The 25,432-nt window shown below is 51.0% G+C and overlaps 9 protein-coding genes across 9 annotated transcripts; 6 read left to right on the top strand and 3 right to left on the bottom strand.

Moving 5' to 3' along the window:
* MSH4_2 (MutS protein msh4) lies at positions 1 to 761 on the bottom strand. The gene has a single exon (XM_024473067.1). It carries the CDS (start codon positions 707 to 709, stop codon positions 128 to 130), a length of 582 nt encoding a protein of 193 aa, XP_024328835.1. The 5' UTR covers positions 710 to 761; the 3' UTR covers positions 1 to 127.
* Positions 762 to 4,381, top strand: VC83_06971 (uncharacterized protein). Its single transcript, XM_024470551.1, has 3 exons — positions 762 to 1,247; positions 1,296 to 2,523; positions 2,642 to 4,381. The coding sequence occupies exons 1-3, from the start codon at positions 945 to 947 to the stop codon at positions 2,746 to 2,748; spliced, it is 1,638 nt and encodes a 545-aa protein (XP_024322112.1). The 5' UTR covers positions 762 to 944; the 3' UTR covers positions 2,749 to 4,381.
* Positions 4,364 to 8,233, top strand: VC83_06970 (uncharacterized protein). Its single transcript, XM_024470550.1, has 3 exons — positions 4,364 to 4,943; positions 5,088 to 7,777; positions 7,837 to 8,233. Exons 1-3 carry the CDS (start codon positions 4,921 to 4,923, stop codon positions 7,899 to 7,901), a joined length of 2,778 nt encoding a protein of 925 aa, XP_024322191.1. The 5' UTR covers positions 4,364 to 4,920; the 3' UTR covers positions 7,902 to 8,233.
* Positions 8,234 to 8,245: 12 nt separating this feature from the next.
* Positions 8,246 to 9,532, top strand: VC83_06969 (uncharacterized protein; the record flags this gene model as incomplete). The annotated part of the gene is made up of 2 exons (XM_024470549.1): positions 8,246 to 9,067; positions 9,137 to 9,532. The coding sequence occupies exons 1-2, from the start codon at positions 8,711 to 8,713 to the stop codon at positions 9,530 to 9,532; spliced, it is 753 nt and encodes a 250-aa protein (XP_024322222.1). The 5' UTR covers positions 8,246 to 8,710.
* A 549-nt stretch (positions 9,533 to 10,081) lies between these two features.
* GPD1_2 (glycerol-3-phosphate dehydrogenase) lies at positions 10,082 to 12,219 on the top strand. Its single transcript, XM_024470548.1, has 3 exons — positions 10,082 to 10,481; positions 10,535 to 11,661; positions 11,718 to 12,219. Exons 1-3 carry the CDS (start codon positions 10,327 to 10,329, stop codon positions 11,780 to 11,782), a joined length of 1,347 nt encoding a protein of 448 aa, XP_024322221.1. The 5' UTR covers positions 10,082 to 10,326; the 3' UTR covers positions 11,783 to 12,219.
* Positions 12,220 to 12,306: 87 nt separating this feature from the next.
* Positions 12,307 to 13,155, top strand: VC83_06967 (uncharacterized protein; the record flags this gene model as incomplete). The annotated part of the gene is made up of 1 exon (XM_024470547.1): positions 12,307 to 13,155. One exon carries the CDS (start codon positions 12,307 to 12,309, stop codon positions 13,153 to 13,155), a length of 849 nt encoding a protein of 282 aa, XP_024322226.1.
* Positions 13,156 to 13,202: 47 nt separating this feature from the next.
* Positions 13,203 to 16,484, bottom strand: VC83_06966 (uncharacterized protein; the record flags this gene model as incomplete). Its single annotated transcript, XM_024470546.1, has 4 exons — positions 13,203 to 14,850; positions 14,900 to 15,144; positions 15,195 to 16,276; positions 16,336 to 16,484. The coding sequence occupies 4 exons, from the start codon at positions 16,482 to 16,484 to the stop codon at positions 13,378 to 13,380; spliced, it is 2,949 nt and encodes a 982-aa protein (XP_024322225.1). The 3' UTR covers positions 13,203 to 13,377.
* On the top strand, positions 16,400 to 22,008 carry DCL2 (Dicer-like protein 2). The gene is made up of 7 exons (XM_024470545.1): positions 16,400 to 17,531; positions 17,583 to 17,611; positions 17,692 to 17,740; positions 17,804 to 18,056; positions 18,108 to 18,255; positions 18,301 to 19,341; positions 19,387 to 22,008. The coding sequence occupies exons 1-7, from the start codon at positions 17,382 to 17,384 to the stop codon at positions 21,848 to 21,850; spliced, it is 4,134 nt and encodes a 1,377-aa protein (XP_024322224.1). The 5' UTR covers positions 16,400 to 17,381; the 3' UTR covers positions 21,851 to 22,008.
* A 22-nt stretch (positions 22,009 to 22,030) lies between these two features.
* On the bottom strand, positions 22,031 to 25,220 carry VC83_06964 (uncharacterized protein). Its single transcript, XM_024470544.1, has 5 exons — positions 24,874 to 25,220; positions 24,753 to 24,781; positions 24,581 to 24,698; positions 24,381 to 24,528; positions 22,031 to 24,327 (listed from the first exon to the last, which is right to left on the bottom strand). The coding sequence occupies exons 1-5, from the start codon at positions 24,919 to 24,921 to the stop codon at positions 22,229 to 22,231; spliced, it is 2,442 nt and encodes an 813-aa protein (XP_024322223.1). The 5' UTR covers positions 24,922 to 25,220; the 3' UTR covers positions 22,031 to 22,228.
* Between the last annotated feature and the right edge of the window lie 212 nt (positions 25,221 to 25,432).

Here is a 25,432-nt window from a genome sequence, read left to right as displayed (position 1 = left end):
CCTCAGATGGCTGATACTTGATTCGAAGAGAATGAGAGGCAAATGTAAGAGAAAGAGAATGTTCCATATATCGTAGTGACTAGAAAGAGACCACAGATCAGAATGCATACTTCCTCATATTTCGAAATCATGGCTCGCATACCGCTGCGAGACAACATGTGGCATAGAAATTGCCTCCAGTGGCAACCTTGATGGCCTCGACATCCTCCGGAAAGGCCAGTTGTTGAATGAAATCCATCCCGGCGGGTTCAGACCAATATCTACGATCAACGCAGACAATCTTGGAACCAATGACCTCCTCTTCAATCAAAGAGTACATCTTTGACTTTTGGTTCGGACCAGAAGTAGACACCAGGAGAATTTCGGTAGGCTCAAACACCTGAAGCTTCAATACGGTCCTTACATAGAATTGGTTGTCACATATTTGGCTCATCACGGCTTCCCCAGTGGATACATTCACAAATGCCAGTCCGACAGTAGGAGATACCCCTCGGCTTTCACTCACAGCACACACTATGTGCTGTGACAACCCGCCGCCGATGGATGATGCAGCTCGAGAGCGAGCCCTCGTCGGCGGACGGGTAGTAGCTCGGCTTAGAGTACGCTGTATGCTCTGCCCTTGGGATGTTGAAGCAGTATCTCCATCGTGACGATGTGATACGATAGTTCGAGCACTGAAGGAGGAGGATGGCCTTGGCGTGCTAGACATTGCACTGTGGATCCTTCGTTAGTGTTTTTCAAGACGTTCTTTCAAATATCAATGTCAATAGAGTGGAATTTTAAATTAAAATGCCAGATTGGCCCTCTATGGCTGTGATATGGATTATTCTATGGGACTGGTGGCCGAAGTCCGTGAAGTTAACATATGTGGGGTACAAAGGCTACCACAAGGCTGAGAGCACGGACCAAGCACCCAAAATATTTTCGAGCCTCGTCGAGACTTCATGGGACGGCGCTTGAAGGGACTTACTTCATATTCCTGCATATACGTCAAGATTTTTCGGCATATATTTGACAAAATGTCGACCGTCTTACCTCCCCCGAGCAAGCGCGCAAGAACGGACGCAGCAGAGAGAGCGGGACAGCAACAAGCTATCGAAGAGATACCGTCGGATGCGGGGAGCTTACGGATACAGTTTTTCGACGAGACGACAGGCCTCCCAATCGGCTCAGGACCAATCTTGGTTGCAGTTGCGGATGCAAACCCAAAGAACTTAGAGAATCTTGTTAATGCTCTGCAAGGCCATGTTGGTAAATCCTGACTGCTTGTTTGTGCTGGTGGTAACATATCTTAGGATGAATCTGACCATATTCCTTATCGCTTCACCCTCCCCGTCCCAGAAAGGAAAGCCTCCATAAACCTCATCACCACCGCCTTCCCTACCAACGTCTACAAAACCCTCCTGCAGCCGGGATTAATAAGTACCGAAGAGGTGCAGAACATCTCTGCCGCGCCACAAGCAGTTTTCAAAGTCAAGCCGGTCTCGCGATGCGCGTCCACGATCCCAGGACATGGCGAAGCCATCTTAGCCACGCAATTCTCACCGAGGAGTTCGTCCAGGATGGTTAGCGGTAGTGGTGACAATACCGCAAGGATAATGGACTGCGATACTGGTACTCCCATCCACACGCTGAAGGGCCATACAAGCTGGGTGTTGGCCGTTAGCTGGTCGCCGGACGACATTAGAATAGCAACTGGTAGTATGGACAACACAGTGCGTTTATGGGACCCGAAGACTGGTGGCGAAATGGGCAAGCCGATGAAGGGCCATTCAAAGTGGGTTACGAGTTTAAGTTGGGAGCCATACCACATGCAGAAGCCAGGAGAGCCGAGACTCGCCTCGTCGTCGAAGGATTGCACGGTTAGAGTATGGTCGACAAACCAGGGGAAGATCGATATGGTATTCAGCGGACACAAGGGATCGGTGTCGTGCGTGAAGTGGGGAGGAACTGGGTTCATCTACTCGGCGTCTCACGACAAGACCATCAAGGTGTGGAACGTCAGTGACGGCACTTTGGCTCACACTTTGAGCTCCCACGCGCATTGGGTCAACCATCTCGCGCTGTCCACAGACTTCGTCCTCCGCACTGCCTACCACGACCACACCGGCAAGATCCCCGAGACACAGGAAGGCAAGGTAGCCGCAGCGAAAGAGCGGTTCCTCAAGGCAGCCACCATCCAGGGCGAGGTCGTTGAGCGCCTCGTCTCCGCTTCGGACGACTTCACCATGTTCCTCTGGGAACCTTCTAAGGGGACGAAGCATATCGCCAGACTCATGGGACATCAGAAACAAGTGAACCATGTGACCTTCTCGCCGGATGGGTTGCTCATCGCATCGAGCGCCTTCGACAACTCCACGAAGCTCTGGAACGCACGTGATGGAAAGTTCATCAACACGCTTAGGGGCCATGTTGGGCCAGTGTACCAGTGTGCCTTTAGCCCGGACTCGAGACTGCTGGTAACCGGCAGCAAAGACACGACGCTGAAGTGCTGGGACATGAGGACGCACAAGCTCGCAGTTGGTATGTACCCCGCCGAGCAATTGTTGCCGTGGACAAACTAACCCCGCACGACCCCTCATCACCCCTAACCCATATCGTAACCCCAACGTACCAAGACTTATCTAATACAACGTTCTAGATTTGCCTGGCCATCAAGATGAAGTGTATTCGGTCGACTGGAGCCCAGATGGGAAAATGGTCTGTAGTGGAGGAAAAGACAAGGCCATCAGGACCTGGAGGCACTGAGAATAGTAATGAATAGGGCGTTGCGCAGTTGAATCCGCCCGACACATGAAATCCCATGAAATGTCCGTCGATGGAAGGGAAGGCCCTATGACCTGGCTGTTCTCGAAACGTGCTGCAGATTGTGCACCCCATCTAACCGCGTGCCACACCCACCTGTGTGGGTAACAAGGGACTTCAGTCTTTTCAGTCGGCTGCTCTCTTGGAGTATGGGAAATGAGTTGAAGCACAACACATACAGCCTTGGCTTCTGTGACAGGCCTGGTCCCACCGTCCACTACCTATAGTATCAATATGAGCGAAAATGGCGCATGCACCCCCTTTCCAGTCCAATTACTGTACGCAAACGGTTCATCAATCTCAAATGCTACCGTGTAACAACGTGATTCTCGATACATGTGAAAGTTGCGTATGGGAGGGTGTTACGCAAAAGCCGCAGCAATGACCTGGGACCCGGAGGAGCGGCAAGCGTTCGCTGGCGGTGGCAAGCCAAGCGAGGCCCAGGCTGATCATGAAAAGAAGTCGAGAAGCTGATTTGCTGCACGGCATTTTCGCACAATCAGGAGTACAGAGAAGCGCCGTTGTCGTTGGTTTGTCGCGCCGAGCTGCGCCCGGGGTTCTGGGGTTTGGGACGGCGGACGGCATTTGGTAGTGTGAGGGAATTGATGCCCTATGGGCCCTGCGTGTCGGAAATAAACGGCTCAACGATGTTTTCGTGGACCGCCGCGCCACGCGATGTTTCTTTAAGTGTCTGCTGGAGTACTCTACTACAGGACAAGTACTCCCTGTAGTTGAGGCTGTTGAGCCAATACAGAACTGCATATTGCTGGCATGGATATATCACACATACGGAGAGTATACTCTATCACACGCATACCTCAGTACTCGTTGGAATGCGCGCTTGGAGCCAATGAGGCCGACCGCGTGTCAGCTTAGCCCTGTGTTAGTGGCCCATACTTGTGGGCAGCAATTGGGCTCTGGCATGCATTTCGGTTTTAACTCTCATCTTGAGTTACGGGAGCGCGGAGATGAGATATTTAAGGGCCGCGGGCATGGATGGCTCATAGGGAGGTGCTTGGATGGTTCGTTGTGAATTCCATATACATATCACCGTGGAGCAGCACCATTGTTCCTCCAAATCCATTGCATATGTATGATGTATGTACCACATACAGGCATGCAGGCGCTGGGTGGAAGTGCTCTAGCCTCCGTCTGCTGGCTCCCTACTTCCCGTAGTTCGTAGTTGGCGCAAGATTGGAACTCCCAATAGCAATTGCTGGTGGTATATGTGGTATATGGCCGAATGCAGGCATGGATGGATATAGACTCCGGGCTGAGTTGAGTCAGTAGTCAGTCGGTTCAGCCTGGCCGGAGCAAGATACGATACATACGCGCCAGCTTGTCAGCTGTATCGTTTGTGATGAAACATCTCTCGTCTCCTGCGTGGGGACATAGAGTAAGATCCCTCCCCCAAAAGAATGAGGATGAGGCCAACTGCAGACTCTCCATTTGCATGTTGCTGCCAGGGACGTGTCCGTGTCCGTGTCCGTGTCGTGTCCGTGTCCATGTCCGTATCACTTGTTGTGATTATGAAGGAAGAGACAGACTATAACTTATCGAACAGGGCCGATGTATGGTACTCCGTACAGTACTGTAACTTAATTAGCGCATAATATTCCGCACCCGCCACCAGTGCTACAGTGGGTTGCTCGCTCTGTTTCGCCGAGTGTCTAGTCTCCTCTTGGCCTTAGCGCGGGCCTGACGTCGGTTGAAAAAAGTGTCCCCTCCCAAAGCTCTCAGCCACTAAATCTGATAATTATAATGGATGATGATGTCTCATCGAATCCCGAAAGTGGAGATTATGACAGAAACATAGGAAACCACCAGGAACCCTCTCTCAACTTCGGCAACCGATCTATTCGCACCTGCTTCAAAACGCGGGCTCGACTGTTCGAACAAAGACACACTGTCTTAGGAATGTAACCAGCAGACCGGCCTTGCAGCAAGCCGCCGAACGCCCAACCGACAACTCCGTGCCTCAAAAGGTGCTCTTTACGACCACTACCTTCAAGTATCTGGATGATCTTGCAGGAGTACTCTTTTAAGTACACGACAGACGAGCTGTCGCATCACCAGCCACGCTGTCCTTGATCTAAGCCGACAAAAGTTGCGACAATGACCATCTTCGTAGTTTCTCTGTAAGTAGCACCCGGTAGTTTACAACAACCACCTTGCGGCTTTAATACGCTAGCACTCCAATGGTATTGCCTAGCTACTTTTATATCTCGTTGTCGGGATCGTCTTCGTCTTCTCAATCCAATCGCTGACCTCGTGCCCTCTAGTTTCCTCCCCCATACCATCAACTTCACTCTCCCCGCCCAGAGCGACACTGCGTCCCGCAGGAGCTCCATCCGCCCTCATGCTCCTGTCCACCCTCCAATCCAAATCGACACCTCTAAAGATGCTCCCAGTCTGTTCGATAAGCAGCAGCTTACGCCTCCTCAGTCTCCAACCAAGGAAGATGGCGGATACGAGAAGTTCTTTGCCCAGGAATCATCCACTGGGCGGAAACACTTTCCGAAGACGGTAGACCCTCGGTCTGTGGTTGCACCGAGTGACCCCCATGCGCCCGAATGGGGTACTGGAACCAGCTTTGTGCAGCCAAAGTCCAGGGCAAGCTCGCCACCACCAGCGTCGATTTTGCAGCATAAGAAGAGGCTGGTTGAGAAGGCAGCTGCTATGAGACGCGCCAGCATCCGGCACACAAACCATTTGAACCGGAGCAACAGCCACGACAGCCACGACCGCAACTTCTCCGAAGCAACATGGACGGTTGAGCCCGCGGACCAGGGAAATGGTGGCTTGCGCAATGCTGTCCAGGCAGCTGCGCGAAGTGGAAAGCAAGAGTTTAACTGGGTTGGAACTCTTGGCATGCCCACTGATGCGCTTGAGAATACGCAACAAAAGCAAGATATTGACGAGGCGCTGGCTGCCGAATACGACTGCCTCACTGTTTTCTGCAAAGATAGCGATTTTGATGGTGCCTATACCCACTACTGCAAGCAGATCCTATGGCCGGTGTTCCATTACCAGATTCCGGACAACCCAAAGAGCAAGACTTATCAGGACCATTCGTGGGTCTACTATGTCAAGGTCAACGAGGCCTTTGCAGATAAGATTGTTAAGAACTGGAAGCGGGGTGATGTGATTTGGGTGCACGACTACCATCTGCTCCTCGTTCCGGCCTTGGTGAGGAAGAAGCTTCCTGATGCCAAAATTGGCTTCTTCTTGCACGTGGCATTCCCCTCATCTGAAGTGTTCCGTTGTCTCGCAGTTCGAAAGGAGCTGCTGGAGGGGATGCTGGGAGCAAACCTTATTGCTTTCCAGATCCACGAATACTCTCGCCATTTCTTGCAGACTTGCAGCCGTATTTTATGCGTTGAAGCTACGAACGAAGGTGTCCAGCTCGAGGATCGTTTCGTCAATGTTGTTAACTTGGCCATTGGAATCGACCCAGTGGCCTTGAGTGTGCATCGCGAGGATGCGGAGGTCGCAGAATGGTTGAAAACTATGCAAGAGCGATATAGGGGAAAGAAGCTCATTGTCGCAAGAGACAAGCTTGATCACGTCCGGGGAGTAAGGCCTAAGCTCCTGGCGTATGAGCTGTTTTTGAACAAATACCCCGAATGGAGAGATCGTGTTGTCATGATCCAGGTGGCTACCTCAACCACTGAGCAAGCTGAACTGGATGCTACCGTTTCTGATATTGTCACGCGTGTCAACTCGTCGTGGGCAAATCTCGCCTATCAGCCCCTTGTATACTTGAAGCAGGACATCAGCTACGCGCAATACCTTGCACTGCTAACTGTTGCGGACGCGCTTATGATTGCCAGCCAGCGTGAGGGCATGAACTTAACCAGCCACGAGTACCTCTTCTGCCAGGATGGCAAGTTCGAAGGCCACAACAAATACGGATCTCTCATTTTGAGCGAATTTACTGGAAGTGCCTCTATTTTCGGCGGCTATGATCTTTCTATCAACCCCTGGGACTACCGCCAGTGTGCGGAGGCCATCAAGACAGCTCTTGAGATGGAACCCTCGGAAAAGGAGAGACGATGGACAAACCTGTACAAGGCTGTAATGCACGAGACGGCCGACCACTGGTTCAATGCGTTTATTAACAAGTTAGACGAAGTCTATGAGGAACAGCACAGACGGGACACAACCTCGGTTCCCCGCCTGTCCATCCCTGGTTTAAGCTCCCAATACCAGTCATCAGGCCGTCGCCTTTTCATCCTTGACTACGAGGGAACTCTGGCAGTTTGGGGTTCTCCCAGCAACATCATCTTGACCAGCCCACAGCGAACAATCGACGCACTGAACGATCTTCTCCAAGATGAGAGGAACATGGTCTACGTCATGAGCGGCCGCAAGCCCGAGGAGCTCGATACTCTATTCAAGCGCGTGCCGAACCTTGGCCTGATTGCCGAAAACGGTGCATTCCTCCGCGAATTTGGAAAGACGGAATGGAAAGAGATGTCTGATCCGGATGAAATGAACGCTTGGAAGGAGTCTGTTATTGGAATCATGAACTACTACAAGGACAGAACTCCAGGCAGCTGGGTGGAGACACGCCATTGCTCGCTCATCTTCCACTACAAGAATGCCGAGGACTTCGAAACCGCCTCTCGTCAGGCTGGAGACTGTGCCGGCCATATTAACGACGCATGCGAGGACCAGCACGTCCATGCCATTCCCGTTGAGGGAGCCGTTATTGTCGAGTCTATGAAGTGGACGAAGCGTACTGCTGCCGAGATTATCTTCAAGAACATTAAGGATGGCATGGAATCAGCCCGGAAGGGCAAATACCCCGTGGATTTCTTATTGGTGGTTGGTGATGGACGTGAAGATGAAGTGGTCTTCAGATGGGCGAATGAAATAGAGGAAAAGGGCGAGGTTCCGTACGTTACGACTGTCAGCTTGGGAAGCCGTAACACGGAGGCTATGAAAACGCTGACGCAGGGAGTTACTGGTGAGTCAACCTTTAAGCTACTGTAGTATTTGTCTCTAACAATACTAATGAATTCCCAGGTGTTCTCACTGTTCTCCAGAAACTGGCAGCTAATTTAATGTGCGATACCGTCTCGAGTGACTAATCACTCGCACGGGATACTTTCTCTTCTTGAATGGAAGGATTTATTAGCAGTGGGCGAATTTTGTACGAGGCAGATAGGTGAATTGGACACTCCTTGAATATCGAATGGGAATATCACAACACACAACAACGGAGGGGGTTACGGAGTATGAAGATGGATGGAATGCACAAGGCGTACTCTGGAGGAAGGTAAATAAAACAGGATAAACGACAAAGGGCTCGCAGGAGTCAGAAAAAGGACACTATTGTGTATGATGAGTTGGGATACGGCCGAAGCACTATACATAAAGCGTTTTTTTTTTTTTTTTTTTTTTTTTTTCATTTATCTAGGCCACTGTTTGTATTGTCTGTATGATTTTATTGCTTTTCTGCTAGCTTTTACTACTAGGGACTCTTCACTGAGATACATACCACTCTTATTAAACCTTCAACATCTAGACTCGTTGAAATGGAACTGCAACACGTGACGTTGATATGTATCCCTGTCCTTTCTCCAGGTTTCTCTGTATCATCCGTCATAGACAAGGCTGACGGGCGCCAACCCCAATCGCGGCCACCACCCCATCACCAACGGATTCCCCAAACCAAGAAACGTGAGAAACACCGCCTCGAAAGCCGCGCAAAGAAACAAAAGGCGTATATCGGCATACCGGGATGAAACGTGTTTCTTTGAGGCTATGCACGGTGAGTGGTTCTTGTCTCGTCCTTGTTCTCGGCGGCGAGGCTAGAAGGGCGAGACAGGACTATTTCTTTCATTGTTTTCTCTCAAATGGCAGGAGCGATGCGCCAATGAGTTCCTTCCCCTTATGAATGAATATGCGTGCTTGGTCACTTCTAACGTTGATCTCTTCTTTGCATGCATTTGTATTACACTTCCAGCACTATACGCACAGTATGCGACTCCGATTAACAGTCTCCCTGCTCCTCCCATCCGCCTACGCCACGGTAACGGTCACTGTCCACACGACCATCCATACGACCCTCGGCGCAGCCGCCACGCCGGCCGCACCATCTACGGAATACACCTCGCCCCGCGCCTTCCGGCGCGCCATCCTCGATACACATAATTTCTACCGCAAAGACCACAATGCGAGCGCCCTGGCGTGGAACGGGACGAGCGCCGCGTATGCTGCGGAATGGGCGGAGGCATGCGAATTCGAGCACTCGGTAAGCCGATCTCCTTGACATACACTCTGCGTAGAGAGGAATAGGAAGTCGGTTACTAACAAAACATAGGGCGGACCAAGCGGCGAGAACCTCGCCGCCGGCTACCCCAACGCCACATCCTCCATCGACGCCTGGGGCACCGAGCGCTCAGAGTACGATTTCAAAAAAGCCGAATTCAGCCACGAGACAGGCCACTTCACGCAGGTTGTCTGGAAGGATACGACGAGTGTGGGATGTGGGCGGAGGGAGTGTGATGGGAAGGGTGGCAGCCCGGGGTGGTATGTTGTGTGTGAGTATTATCCGCCGGGGAATGTGATTGGGGCTTTTGAGGAGAATGTGCAGGAGCAGGTGGAGGGAGTGAAGAATGGGAATTCGGAGGGTGTGGTGAGCTGGGCGAGTGGGAGGGTGGGGAGGGGTGGATGGGAGGGGGTGCTGGTGGGGTTGGTGGGGTGGATGATGTTGTGAGGTTGGAGGGGTGGGATGCGGTGATGATGTTGGAGGTTGGAGGTTGGAGGGGTGGGATGTGGTGATGATTTACGAAGATTTCGGGCTGTATAGTTATTAGGCCCAAGTTCTGGAAGCCATGACGATGCCTTGCAGTCTCTAGCAATCGCGGTGGAAATGCGGTGGAAATGCGGGATATATGTAGCAAAACTACACACGAATAGATGCCATGAATTCAAAGCCTCACCACGAGCTTCTTCCCACTCTTATATTCAAGCGGTCTCAGAAGGCCAGCCTCCAAAAACACCTCCAATTTAGGGATCATGCTTAGCAATATCCTTATTGATTTGCTCAGCCTTCTCAGTCCCCGATCGTCCGATTATAGAGCATCGTGCCAATAAGCCTTTAAGCTCTGCTGACTAATCCCCGTAGCGTCGCTTCACAACATGTGAAAGTAAAATCTCACCAGATCTCACGAGTGTGCAGATTTAGATCTTACGCTAAACTACTTCCGGTATATTATTTCATCCGAGACTCCCTTCCCTCCCCGCTTTTTTGTCCCGAGCCTCATCTCATCACCAGTTCTCGTTGCTAGCTTCTAATATAAATTCTGTCGATCCACTACTGGCTAGCCCGGAAGCCCTGCCCCTTGGTCGACGGCTTTCCCTCGGTCGTTCAGCATCCATTTGTCTCCTGCGTTTATAGATATACTAATTGTTACAAGCAATCCCCTTCTCCCCAACAAGAATCTCCGTAGCACGCCCAAAGACGATCCTTTTTGCTCAACTATAGATATTTTGCTTCAACTAGCCTGGATGTTATCCAAAACTTCTGTGGCAGCCGCAGGTAAGGCTCAGCAACGGGTCATACAAACTGCGCTGCATCTCAAGCCTTCTCAGACACATAACATGGCGACCCTCAACGCCCCATCGAAAAAACATAGGGTGGCCGTTGTAGGATCGGGAAACTGGTGAGTGCGCCGTCCCAATTACCAATGGCCTGTACTGACCTTCAATTGTGCAGGGGTTCAACTATCGCAAAGATTGTAGCAGAGAACACAAGGGAACACCCCGAATTATTCGAAGAGGATGTTCAGATGTGGGTTTTCGAGGAAGAGGTCACCATCCCCAAAAACTCGAAACACTACCCAGGAGACTCGGCCAAACCAGAGAAACTTACGAGCCTTATCAACAAATACCACGAGAACTTCAAATACCTCCCAGAAATTCCATTGCCGACGAATCTTATCGCCAACCCATCGGTAGAAAACGCCGTAGAGGGTGCCTCAATCCTGATCTTCAACCTGCCCCACCAGTTTATTGGCAAACTCTCTCAACAAATGCGCGGCCACATCCTCCCCTTCGCCCGTGGAATATCCTGCGTCAAGGGCGTTAACGTCACGGATGCATCAGTGAGCCTCTTTTCAGAGACAATCGGAAAGGGCTTGGGCATCTACGTTGGGGCACTGTCCGGTGCCAACCTCGCCACAGAAATCGCCAAGGAGAAATGGTCCGAAACCACCATCGGATACGACCCACCCATTCTGGATTCTCGATCCCCTACGCCGAGAGGGCCGTCTGCACAGGCCTCAACCGACGACTTAAAAGGGTTGCAGCACCTAGATGTACACGGAGAAGTGTCGTCTGTCAAGCTGTCTCCCCTACCTTCCGACTATCCTCCTATAGACCACGCCCTCTGGCACACACTGTTTCACCGACAATACTTCCACATTCGCCTGATCCACGATGTCGCAGGTGTCTCTCTCGGAGGCGCACTGAAGAATATCGTCGCGCTAGCCGCCGGCTTCGTTGATGGCCGCGGATGGGGTGACAATGCCAAAGCGGCTGTCATGCGCGTCGGCCTGCTCGAGATGGTTAAATTCGGCAAAGAGTTCTTCGCCGAGACTGTCGACCCAGCCACATTCCTAGAGGAGAGCTGTGGCATGGCTGATCTCATTACCAGCTGTTCGGGTGGCAGGAACCACAAGTGTGCGAAGATGTCAGTAGAGGAGGGCCTCTCGATCAACGAGATCGAGAAGCGCGAGCTGAATGGGCAGAAGCTGCAGGGAACGAGCACGGCGTATGAGGTACACTCGTTTTTGAACAGCAGGGGAGTGGCGCATGAATACCCATTGTTTACTGCGGTTTATAGTAAGTATACCGTTTAGCGCATCCTGGCTTTCCCACCCTTGCTAACCATACCCCAGATATTTTGGAAGGCAACAACACGGTCGATGATATCCCAGATCTCATTTCTAAGCCAGGCGAATGAGCGAGCGGTTTGCATTGGGTTGGTTTGACAGTGTGATGTTAGATAGAGCGCCATATGTGACAACCGATCCAAAGACGTACGGTACATCATTAAATGCGCCACCATATACCAAACGTCATATTCACCAACCCACGGCCACAATGCACTCACTCTCCTCCTTGCAACAGTTGGTAATACAGTTCCATTAATATCCGTTACTTTCTGCACATTCAGCACGCTTCTGCCTAGATGTCGGTATCCCGTAAGGCGTATTTTGGCGTCTGTATCCACGATTGGCTAGTAATCGCCTTCCTGAAGCGTGCATCGGAGAACCGGAGTCCATTTTGGTGTTCGCACAATCGGCAAATGAAGATCACAAAGAACCCCGCAACCTACCCCGCCTACCTCATCTATAATATATAATAGAGTCCCTTACTTTATAATTTCTATAACAGCATTCAACATCCTCTATTAAAACCTAATCTCCAAGCAAAAAGCCTATCAATACTCCCAATTTATCACATTTGACCCCCAACACCACCACAATGGCCTCCCCAACCCCCCAACCCGTCCCCATCGACAACACCTACGCCCTCAAACTCAAAGCCCTCCACCAACCCTCCTCCCCCTTCGTCCTCAGCAACGTCCACGACATCCCCTCCACCACCACCGTCCTCGCCCTCAACACCCCCACCTCCACCCCCGTCCGCGCCCTCGCAACCGGCTCCTACGCCATAGCAGGGACTCTCGGCCTCGCGGACGCTGACCTCACTCTGCCCTTGAACCTGCAGGCGCTCTCTCTCATCTCTCCCATCGCGCGCGCAGCTGGAGTTCCACTGAGCGCGGATTTACAGGATGGGTATGGCGAGCAGCTAAGGGAGTGTGTGGGGGGTGCTATTGACCTCGGTGTCGTCGGGGCGAATATCGAGGATGGCATTCCAGAGAGGGGTTACGGGAGGGGGCTGGACGGATTGAGGACTCTGGAGGAGCAGGTAGAGAGATTGAAGGTCGTGTTTGAGATTGCAAAGGAGAAGGGCCTGCCCAATTTCGTAGTAAATGCCAGGACGGATCTTTTCATGCTTAATCCGCGGCCGGAGGGGTGGGGACATGAGGATATGCTGAAGGAGGCGTTGAAGAGGGGGAAGGCGTACTTAGAGGCAGGGGCGACGAGCTTTTTCGTTTGGGGGCCGGAGTTGACGGTGGAGGATGTGAGGACGCTGGTTAGGGGGCTTGATGGGAAGGTGGCGGTGCTTTTGAGTGGTGGGGGAGGGAAGGTAACGGTTGCGGAGTGGAAGGAGATTGGAGTTTGTAGGATTAGTGTCGGGCCGACTCTGTGGAGGGAGTCTATGGATGCGTTGAAGAAGGCGGCTGAGAAGATTTTGGGGTTGGAGTAGATTGGCCGTTTACAGCCCAAGTTCTAATATCACAATTGCACGGGATATCACAGATTCTTGCGGAAACTAGTCGCCACCACACCCAAAGAATGCATTCCGTGTTGCAAGATTCAAAATCCAACGCTGCTAAATCGAGCCTCCATTCCCAATTGGTCCAAGTCAAAGAAATCCCCCAAAGTTCCCAGAAAATCGTAAAATCATCATCGAAGTCATGAATAGAAATTAAATGTAAAACATCGAGTCCTTGAGTCTATCATTGACCTTAACATCGGATTCCAATGTACTGGGCTGCGCGCCGCCACCCACACTCGAACCCCCTGACTGCGAGGGCTCGTACTCCTTATGCAGGTAGCATCGGGCACGCTCGCAGGCTAGGTCGGCGTAGTACGCGGGCGGGCAGATGCTAACTGCCTTCGTCGCGCGGGTGAAGAGGTAGCACATGTTGTGCGTCAGATCCTCAAGCGTATCGGCGGCGTTAGGGAAAGGATGAGGTTTCTTCAGGTTGCCCTTGCCGAAGATCTCGTCCAGGACTACGTAGTAGTGGGCTGGCTTCGCCGTCCCTTGGAGGCAGGTGTGGGCCTGTAGGAAGAAATCCCAGTTCCACATGCTTGTCACACCCCGATCGACGACAGTGCCGTTGTTCGGGTTTCCAGAACGATCCGCTTCGTCTTGCTTCGTGGCGTAGAATCTCGTGTGGTGGCGCTTTCCAACAACAATAACTGAAAGCTTTGGCAACCCCTTATTTCTCTGATCAGCCGTGTAGATTCCGTCGCAGGCTTTGCGTAGAGACGGGATCTCGTCGTCTTTCAGGACCTGATACTGGCCTTCGGAAACGCCGTCTCTATAGACGAGAATATTCTCAGGCAAGGCCTTGTTCTTTTCTCTCCAAAGCCGAAGTCGGGACCTCATCATCTCGCTGAGATCGGTCACCATCTCCTTCCGGCCCTCCTGGACGCTGAGCTCGCAAGGGAACTGGCTCAGTGTGCTGTCTATGCTTGCCACAATGGCGGCAACGCTGGGCGCAGTTGACAGGGACCCAGGAGATGGATGTGTGACGTCGATTCCTACCACCATTGTCTTTCCTTCCGCTATGATCCCGAGCTTCTGTGTATCCAGGGTCTGGTTTGCCCCACGCAACTTGCTGTTGACCTTCAGAGCTATGTTCGCCAGATACTGGTCACGTCTTTGTTCCTTTGCAATCTTCGAGGCCACAGCACAGACAGTATGGATGCCATACTTGATGTCGGCAGCGTACTTAACCGCATTGTAGACGGCGGCGTCCGTGTCAGGTAATACAACCACCATCAACCCGATTTTCCCAGTCGCCATTTTGAACATATTGTCGATGAGCTCGTCGTTGCTTGGTGCGTTCTGGCCAGCATCTAGCACGATACGTTTGCCTTTAAAGGGCGGTGCCGCTGCAAGGCCAGATGCATTCATCATACCCTGAAACTCGGCCATAATGGAGGAAATGTGGTCTTCTCCTTTGATCGGGCTGTTCCTCCCATTCCTCTCAATACACAAATACGTCCATGGCGGAACTTTGGAGCCCTGAGTAAATTTGACGCCCATCATGTTCCATTGCCCTCCTCTTGGGTTTACGGTATTTTTGCCTTGGTATTTTACTACCGGCGGGGGAAGAATTCGGCCTGGAACTGTGATCATGTTCGTGTTCACATTGATTCCGAACAACCCCTAATGAGAATTAGCAATTGTGCAAAACTAAAACCACTTTTCCACTTACTAGATTAGAGTTGGAATTAGCGTCGAACCCAAGTACTGACAACCCATCAGAAGTGATGGACGCAGCGTTTAAATGCGGTTTGCGGCACGCAAAACGAATCATCTCTGCGGTCTGGTCGGGGTCGAGCTTTTTCATGGAAGTCTGCCCCGGTATAACCATGCAGCAATCGACAGGCATGTACATCGGGTTTGCTCTGGTACCAACATTCATGACTGGGTAATTTTCGTTCAATTGCATCTTGTACTCTGAATTGTGTTAGTCGAAGCCGGGATAGAATATGAGAATTGCCACCTACGTGTCTTGAAAAAGTCAAAAACAGTAATATATCTCCCATTCCCAGGCTTCTTCTTGTCAGTCGATTCGAACCAAAACTCGACTTGCTTTGCGTTGGCGCCGAATCTAGCGACTCTTGGCGGGTGAGGTAAACCTGCACCGTCGTTCTGGCTTGCTAGAGCAATGATAGTCTTGACCTTTGGGATTTTTTTCCCAGCTTTGTTCTTCTTCACTGGCAGATGCGTAGTCTCCACTCGAACTTTCTTCAAAAACCTCTCTAGTTGGAACAGGCTCGTGCCGTATGCAGCGCCAAAGATCTTGATGAGCTCCACCAGAGGCCCCGGCCTGAAAAATACCGCATGGCTCACATTTACGTTGACAAGAATTCGGCCAGTACTCGGCCGAGCGCTTCGGAAGTAACCACGTAGCGCACTGAGACCTTTGCCAAGGTCATAATACTCCACTGCACGTCTAATCCCAGCCTGATCGGTGCCAAACAAGAAATGCTTGTTGCTAGCAATGGTGGTGGTTAAAGGATCCGACTGCGCATAATGCCCTAGAAGGATATTTAAACTCTGGATTACCTGCATCCTCTTGTCGGCGCGGAAATTCGGGTCTGGCTGGACCGATCGGAGGTGGTTCACAAGAGCATCAATATCCATCTCGCCAGTAAGTTGTATATTGACACGGTATGGTTTATCATCGGGTTTAGGATCATCCTCAAACTCGGAGCGATATGTAACCTCCACTTCAACGTCGGGGAGCTTCTTCCGGCTAACCAGAATGGCTTTGAAATCGGTAGCAGAATTTTTCAGTCGAGGATCTTCGAGCAGCAGTTCGATGACTCTCTTCAGCTTCCTTCCTTTTGCCTCAGGTGAGATGGCGACGTGGTACCGATAAATTACCAGGTTCTTCGCCGCTGCAAGCTCAAAATAGTTTGCCCACAGTACAACCGGCTTCCCCCTTGTACCATATGCTGGCCTCGCTGGGAAATCTGCTGTGACGGACATGCCAGCCATGCTACCAGTAAGCGTCGGCTTCTGAGCCATGTAGCTGTCTTCAGTCTTCGTGACATTTTGATTTGGAGGAGGAAATTTTCCATCGCTGGGAGAGTTAGACGTATAATATAGAGCGCCAGTGACAGAGAAATGAAACAGACTCACCCGAACACCTCGGCCGGCACCGTCTGAAAGCCTCCTCTCCCACCACCTCGGCCACCACCACCTCTCCCACCACCTCGGCCACCACCACCTCTGCCGCGATCACCCCCGCCTTGGCCTCTTCCTCTGCCTCTAGGTTGAAATACAGACATGGCTCAACGGAACTAGTGCGGGGTACGGTTCTCTTTGGAAGCTGAGACCTGAAGCCCCTTGGAGAGTCTATGTAATGAGTTGGCAAGTCGTCACAGTCGTCTTATTTGTAGATTCGGGAATGGGTCCTTACCTACCCGATGTCGAAACTGGCAACTTCACCTTGTACGCTGCACTGATGGTAACCTGAGTGTCAGTCCTGTGCAGCAGTGTCACGTCGCCGGCTTGATTCTGTGAAAGGTAGAAAACGTGAGAACGCGAGTTCAGATATAGACTGGCTGTGCTTGCTAGTGGCAACGCGTATTCGTGTGACTTTGACAGCCAGCCTCGTTTGTGACTATGGAGGGGGTGGTTGCAAGAAGACAAACCAAATAAACAGCCAACATCAGGCCGCCCCACATACCGTCATACTCGGACCGCAGTCAAGACGGGCAGCGGCATTCCATCCTAACTTAACACCAATCACATCGCCGGAGGCTAGAAAGCACGCCCTACATGCGACAACATATCACTTTCTTTGCAGCGTCGTCACGTCAATCACTTCGCAAATGCCACGACAATGTCAGAGCCTTCTCTCGATTGGTATAGGACCCCGACGTGGCATTTAACGATTAGCCTTACTGGGCTTTGTTTAAGGCACTGGGCCGAAACCGACGAGGCTGGCGCCTACCCCCGCACCAATAAAGGACCCTGCCTTGTTGGTTTTGATCCTGAGGAGGACCCGAGGTCTCCCACGCCGCGTATGTAGAGTATTATACGGAGATTGGAACGCATCGTATATATGGTCTCCAAGGCTGGCGATAAACCACGATGTTTTCAGTGCTGGGGTGACGGTCACATTGCACACTTCAACCAGAACATCCTACTACCAAACGCTGCACTCTACTGAATGGAGCATTATGACTTTCCAAGAATCTACCCTGGAAGATGCTCCAGCAAACTCTGGCGCGATGGAGCTTGCCAAACCCAGTGCGATACCACCTGAGAAGTCTAGGCTGTACCAGCTTGAGATGTTCGAAGCAAGCATGGCTCGCAACACCATTGTAGTGGTAGTGCTCCTTCATTCCCAGCTGTTTTTATTATTCTGACTTTAGAAATAGATGGATACTGGCAGCGGAAAAACTCATATGTGAATTGCCCTCCCTGTGTAATTGATGCTGGCGGCCTGTGGCTTGCCTAGCTTTGCACAGTATATACTGACTCAGAAAGTGCGGTTATGCGCATACAGGCCGAGCTAGAGAGATGCCCGCCACAGAAGGTATGATAAAGCAAGATTTTATGTATCTACAAATGGATTCGTAATGTAACTTCTTGGATTTAGCGTGTCTGGTTTCTTGCCCCGACAGTTACACTATGCGAGCAGCAATACACTACCCTCCGCACAAACATCCCATACGTTCAGACACGCCTACTCGTGGGTTCCGATAATGTCGACCGTTGGAGTGAGCAAAGGATATGGGACGCAGTGCTAGAAAATGTCCGAATAGTCGTATCCACCCATGGCGTTTTGTCAGATGCTCTCAGCCACGGGTTTGTCCGAATAGAAGAGCTGACACTCTTGGTGTTTGACGAAGGTATGTGATGGAGTCATGAAGTGAGAAGTGACTTGGGCTGAGCAATTACAGCTCATCATTGCGCGGGCGAGCATCCCGCAAATAAGATAATGAAAAATTATTATCATCCTCTCCTGGCGCTGAAAGGGCCAAATGCTGTACCACACATTCTCGGCTTAACCGCAAGCCCAGTTATACGATCCAAACCATCGGATCTAGAGTGAGTATCTCCAATATGCTGTATTACTTGCCGCTGATTAAATAGAATTATCGAGCGTAATCTCAATGCGCTATGTCGAACACCACGAGTTCATCGTGGAGAGCTGCTAGAATACGTCCACCCGCCGACATTTGTGAGGCTTGCCTACTTGTCAAACCCATCAATATACGGGCAATATACTTCTCCGGCGCTTGTCAACCTAACAATTGTCTATGCCAATGCTACGAACTCTAGCGCATCCCAGGATTCGGATATTGATCTCCGCGAATTGAAATCATTTTGCAGGAAATCACGTCATATATACGACGAGCTAGGCCAATGGGCTGCAGATTACTATATTAAAACATCTGTGGATATCTGGAGTGCCGCGGAAACGAAACGGAACGGAGACCCGTTTTTTGATAATGGGAAACGGAGCAATGCTCTACTCAAGTTGTTGCGTCACCAAGTTCAAAGTGCTAGTTCGGCATTGGACTCTAGTCATCCAGATGAAATGAACACAACACGGAAAGTGCGACAGTTAGTTCGATTCCTGACAAGTTACGGGAACGGTGATCTTCATGGGATTATATTCGTTGAGCAACGGGCAACCGTGGCGGTCCTCCACCAACTCCTCTCTCTCCATCCCATGACAAAGGGCATGTTGAGGTGCGGGACATTTATTGGAACTTCTAGCTTCTCCAGTAGGAAATCATCTCTTGGCGATTGGCTCACTCCCCTAGAGCAGATGGATACCCTCGATTGCTTTCGAAAGAAGGACAAGAACTTTATCATTGCAACTAGCGTTCTTGAGGAGGGGATTGATATATCAGCTTGCAATATAGTTATATGCTTCAATAAACCGCCCAATCTCAAATCGTTTATTCAACGGAGGGGAAGGGCAAGAAAAAGCCGTTCTATTTTTGTCCTCCTAGTTTCGTCGGATGACCGTTCTTTGGGTCCACAGGAATGGGGAGACATGGAGAATCAAATAAGGGAAGAGTATCAAAAAGATGCTTCGAAACGTCAGAAACTGCAGCAGCTAGAAGATGCCGAAGAGCATGTTGAAGGGCGTTCCAATGCTAGATTCGAGATCAAGTCAACCGGGTATGTCAGTCTTGTGCCAATCATGACCACCTTCTAATTTCTCAGGGCCCTCCTCACCCTTGAAACTGCCGTTGCTCATATCCATCACTTCTGCGCAACTCTCCCCCCGCAACCCTACGTGGATCTCCAACCAAAGTTCTATTTCCAAGAGAGTTTCTACGGCCTGATAACTGGGAATGTTACATTACCAAACTGTGTCGATTCATCAGTACGAACGGCATCTTCTGGTTGGGAATGGAAATCGGAACGGATGGCGAAGAAAGATGCTGCTTTCCAGGCGTACGTTGCCTTGTATAAGAAGGGACTGGTTAATGAGAACCTACTGCCACTGCTACTTGGGAAGGAAGAAGACGTTATGGCTGATATAGAGACAAGGGCTTCTGTAGAGGAAGTCTCCGAAATCTTTGACCCCTGGATAAGTATTGCAAAAAGCTGGATGGAACCATCAGACTCTCTGAAGAAGAAACTTATCTCCATCACCAGGCCAGACCGTCCGACTCTGTATTTGGCTATGGTTTTCCCTCAGGAGTTGCCTGCTCTCGAAACCTTTACGATTTACTGGGACAATGAGATAACTTACTCGATTTCCATTAGTGAGACTACATCAATATCACCCACCGATACCCCATTCATTCCTATAATGAGGCAAGTTACGTCAACGATTTTTCAAGCAGTCCATTTCAATCGTATGCCGATAGGGCGTGATGATTTCCTTGCGCTCTTTATACCACATATTGGCGAGGGATTACTTCAGTCATGGCTGGAAGAAAGTGCTGGAAATCTGCCAGCTGCAGAGATACTAGATACGAATACGATGCCCAATGCTTCATATGGCCTCATCCGAGATCAAGCACGTTACGCGGCTCCACATATATTCAAAGAGACTGTTGATGATGGCACGATAAAAGTCGTTCGTTTGCCCAAAAGACGAGACTTTCTTCATCGTAGCTTTGCAAGCAAGTCAGAAACCGAAAACGAAGTAGATTGCTCTGAGAAGCCGGCTTTATTCTTGCCTTTGGAATCAAGCACTGTTGACAAGTTGCCGATGGAATATGTGGAGTGCTCTCTTCTCATCCCTTCTATTATGCACCGGCTATGGAGACAAGCCGTTGCTTTGGACTTATATAACGCCGTATTTGAAGATCAGGGGTTTCTTAACCTCGATTATGTTATCACAGCAACAAACGCCCCTTCTGCCAACGAGAACTCAAACTACCAACGCTTGGAGTTCATTGGGGATTCGGTCTTAAAATACCTCGTCTGCGTGAATTTGTACGCTTCTCAACCCTCATGGCCTGAAGGCTACCTGTCCAGGGCCAAGGATCAGGCAGTTGCCAATTCTCACCTTTCGCGGGCTGCTCTGGCTGTAGGACTCGACCGTTATATTGTAACGAAAACCTTCACAGCACGGAAATGGTCTCCACCGTATATCCAAGATATATTAGATGCTGCATCATCTCCAGAGAAGCGCACCTTGTCAACCAAGGTCCTCGCCGACGTTGTGGAAGCGCTTATTGGCGGCGCATTTCTTGATAGGGGGTACGAGGCAGCTGCAACTTGTATAAGCCGTTTCCTTCCTGAGATGCGGATAACAGCCCCGCTCGATATATTTGCTAGAGGTATTCATACAGAGAGTGTTTTTGCTCCCACATCGCTCGCAAACGGTCACCTTGCAGATGTCGAGCGCTTAATTGGATATCAGTTCAAGAATCGGGGTTACCTACTGGAAGCTATAACCCACCCATCGTGCGAACACGACTCGCACACGAGCTCGTATCAGAGATTAGAATTCATTGGGGACGCTACGTTGGATATGATAGTCGTTTCTTTCATGATCGACAATGCACCGGAATTATCACACGGCAGGATGCACCTGACAAAGACCGCTGTGGTTAATGCGGGATTTTTAGCCTATCTCTGCATGGACGCATCGCTTGAACAAGTCGTTACGGATGTTGCTTTGAGCCCAAACCACTACTCGACTGGCTTTACAGAAGTCCACAGCTCAAAGCTTGTGCACCTATGCCAGTTAATGAGACATCAACACCCAGAGATAAACACTGCAATGAGTAGCTGCTTGGAAAGATATCATAAACTGCAACCTGCCATTGCATCTGCTATTGCCCATGGGAATGAGTATCCATGGGTACTGCTAACAAGCCTAGCTCCGGCAAAGTTCTTGTCTGATATTGTCGAAAGTATCATTGGCGCAGTCCTCATAGACGCAGCCGGCGACTTATCAGCATGCAAGAAAGTTGCAGAGAATCTCGGGTTAATCGCCTATCTCCGCCGCATTTTAGATGAAGATGTGAATATTCCCCACCCAAAGAATAAGCTCGGCGAGATGTCTTCAGGTCGGACGGTCGAGTATAAACTTGGGAAAGAGGGGCAGGAATATACCTGTACTGTGGAGGTGGGAGGCACTGCCATTGTCAGTGTCTCACAGGGGATATCTCAGGAAGAGGTTATGACGAAGGCAGCGTATATGGCAGTTGAGCTTCTTGGATAATTATTGACAAGTTATGTAGTATGGTAATGTCTCTCATATAACGTATTTCACAAGCGAGTGAACAACTTGACAAAAGTCAACATGCCACTACCACCACAAGCTACACCCTCTATTCAGTAGGGTAGGATTGTTCTAGACACAACAGAGCGCAAAGGGAGAGCATGCATAGTAAAGTAAAGTATAGTATTCGCAATATTCCATTGTACGTATATGTAGCTGTTCGATTTTGGTATCAAAGCCGCCCCCTAACCTCTCAACAAGAATGTCTCTCGTGGTAACGAAGAAGAAAGAAGAACCAGATGCCATCCTACCCTCCAATCCTGACAGGCCCGCGTGTACAGGAGATACAACAGTATGTACCACATCTCCAAACCCCCCTTACTCCGCACCCTTCTCCTTCTCCTCCTTCTTCTCCTTCTCCTGCTCCTTCTCCTTACTCTCACCCTCCTTAACCTTCTCCTCCCCCACCTCCGGCTCCTCAAACATAACCTCGACATCCACCCCCTCCCCCGTCAACGGCCCAAACGCATCCACCTCCTCCACCTCCTCCTCCTCCTCCTCAATCGTCGTCTGCTCCCCGCTCCTCCTCCCCACAGCGCCCGTACTCCTACTATGCCCATGCCCATGCGGCTTCTCCGGCTGTCCAGGCTGCACATTCAGCATAGGTCCCTTAAACACGCTCCTCTTGCGCTTCGCGAACACCAAACCACCCATCCCCTCCCTACCCCACTGCGCGCTCTCATTAAAGCTGCTCATGGGCGGGTTACGCACCAGTCGCACGCTGGTGGGGAAGGATGTCGCTGTCGGCGTGGCTGGGAGGACTTTGACGGAGTGGTGGGGGCTGCGTGTGCCGATGGGGGTTTTGGAGACGGCATCGGAGCCGTTGGAGGAGGTTGATGAGGCTTTGGAGCGTGAGTGTCGGTGTCGGTGGATGCTGCGGATGCTGCTGACGGAGCTGCTTGTTGATTTGCGTCCGCGGAGACCGCTGGAGCCGCGGCGGAAGGTGGAGCGAGGCGTTAGGGGGGATGGGGAGAGGGAGTGCCGCTTGTTGGATGAGGAGCCGGTGTAGATCCGTGGCGGGGCGGGGTAGCCTTGTTTGCCGTTGGCGAGGGGTGGACCCAGCGAGGAAGAGTGGGGGGGTTGGGGTCTAGAGTTGGGAGTTTTGGGACCTCCGACGTTTGGCGACATCGAGGACTTTGGAACTAGATTAGGTGTTGACGTGCTAGCTTTGGCGTTTGGGGATCGCCCGCGCTTTGTAGATGTGATGAGCCACTGTTTCCAGTGCGTGAGCTGTGCCAGGAAGGGGTACTGATGTCGTCGACGAGGAGCCCGAACTGCCGTGTTAGGATGGAGGAGGTCGGGGTTGGAGGAAGTAACTAGTTGAAGCGTGCTTCCGCGGCTTCTTGCGCCTCGTATCGTGCCCTCTTTGGGCGGCGGTATGGGCCTGCGGTGACGTGACGAGCTGACCGAGCGGACATTATCCTTTTCGATGGGCGGCGGCGGATTGCTACCAAGTGGTGAGTTAAGTAGTGAATTCTCGGGTAGCCCAGGAAGGTCGGTGAGAACAAGTTCGGGGTAATGTGCGCTTCTCCTCTCCTTCCTGCCTCGGCCTTTCGGAGGATCGGGTCGAAGGGTCGAGTCTCCATCCTCTTCATCGACGTCTCTGAGTGTAGGTGCACGACGGCTGCTGGCAGCGCTGAGCCTTCGATTTGCTCGTATCTCGGCTTCTTTCTCTCTCCGTTTTTGCTCACGCCGACTGTGCTTGCGTTCTTCCTTCTCCAGGAGGAGAGTCCACCATCCGCTCAATGGATCACAGCGCTTGGCCAAGACGTTCTCTATTACATGGTCTATTTCCACGCCAGAACTTCGCATACGCTCCAAGACCTCTTTTTCTAATGGAGTCGAGAATGGAGAGGGTTGCTGCAGCTTCAGAATAGCTTGTTGTTGCGGTGCATGCTCGGCCAAAAACGGATCCGCAAGTATATCCGACAGAGTCGGTCTCAGTAGTGGTCGTTTTGACAATAGCTTCCCTATAAGTGCACGTGCTTCTTGTGGTAGGTGGTCTGGGTATTTCGGGTCGTCTTTTAATATCTTGGCCCGCATAAGTTGTTCGTCGTCTTCGTCAAAGGGCAGCTCTCCGCATAGCACTGCGTATAAAATAACTCCTAAACTCCAGATATCGACCTTCTCCCCGGCATATTTCTCTCCCTTAAGCATCTCCGGAGCGCTGTATGCAACAGTCCCACAGAATGTCTGCAGATAGCTTGACTTCCCCTCATATTCGCGTGTGAAACCAAAATCGCAAAGCTTCACGTTTTCGTTTTTGTCTAATAATATATTTTCGAGCTTGAGGTCGCGGTGTACGCAGGAGAGGTTGTGGACGTATGAGACAGCGCCGACGAGCTGCGCGAATATCTTTTGCACCTTACCGACGGGAAGGGCGCCTTCTTTCAGGAGGTAGTTATACAATTCATCGCCTGCGCGTACCATTAGCTCTCGATTCCTCACCCAAGCAAGGCTGTCTACATACCAGGACAGTATTCCAACACCAGCCATACTAGGTTCTCAGTGACTATGACTTCATATAATCGCGCGATATGAGGATGTAAGAATTGTCGGTGGTGGTGTATTTCGCGCGCAAGATTCGAGTCATCCTTCTTCGCCGACTTCAACACAACCTAGCCAAAGATCAGTATCCCAGTCCACACCAGTTGTGCCAGATATACACACCTTCGAGCCATTCGTAAGCTTATGCGCGGCCAAATAGACCTTCCCAAAGCTCCCCGTTCCAATCAGCCTCCCCAACGTATAATTTCCCACCGAGCGCAAGTCCTTGGATGAGAACTCCCTACACGCAAGTCAGCACCGCCTCATTCAGGTCGATATTTCGGGTTCAGCTAACTCCAACAGCTGCTGGTACGAGTTCGCAAGCTACAATCGCAAGGCGTCAGCTCAGCACTTTGTTGTCGGAAATCGCGAGAGGCGGCCACCACCACCACCACCCCCGGGGATAAATTACACACCTTAGCTTTCCGGCCCTGGGAGTCAGCCTTCAGCTTAGCCGCCTGCATACCAACGATCACCGTCTGCGCCGCCTAAAAGATCCTGTAGACGCCTGCGCGAACATTCAAGCCGCGTCGCCAATGCGGAGATGAGCCGATTGGAGTTCCAGAGCGCGCGGTTCGAGAGAGGGTTTGGCAGGCTTTTGTTGGGGTCTAGAGATTGCGGGAGGCGGGGAATATAATATTTCTCGAGGGATCGAGGTGCTTTCTCGGGTTCGTACACGATTTATTTAACACAAAAACAAATTTACAGAGGTCATACACGGGCCGTTGGTCGTTCGAAAGTGGCTTTGGGCAGGGATCCAACCCATGTGCTACGGCCTATTAGATGGCTTTAGCAGCCAGGCCGAACAGTTGTTGGCCAAGGCCTGAAGAAGAAGGTGTCAAGCCACTATAGAGGCGTAGTATATAGCCTAGGCTCAGTTGGTTGTAGCACTCATAGACCCTAGCTAATAGAAGTAGCTATGCCTAATATAGTAATATCAAAATTCGCATTACCCCCTAAGTGACAATTTTGGGA

The sequence above is a fragment of the Pseudogymnoascus destructans genome, assembly GCF_001641265.1.
Source record: "Pseudogymnoascus destructans isolate 20631-21 unplaced genomic scaffold scaffold_17, whole genome shotgun sequence".
Taxonomy (NCBI): domain Eukaryota; kingdom Fungi; phylum Ascomycota; class Leotiomycetes; order Thelebolales; family Thelebolaceae; genus Pseudogymnoascus; species Pseudogymnoascus destructans.
This window is presented reverse-complemented; position numbering and strand designations above follow the sequence as displayed.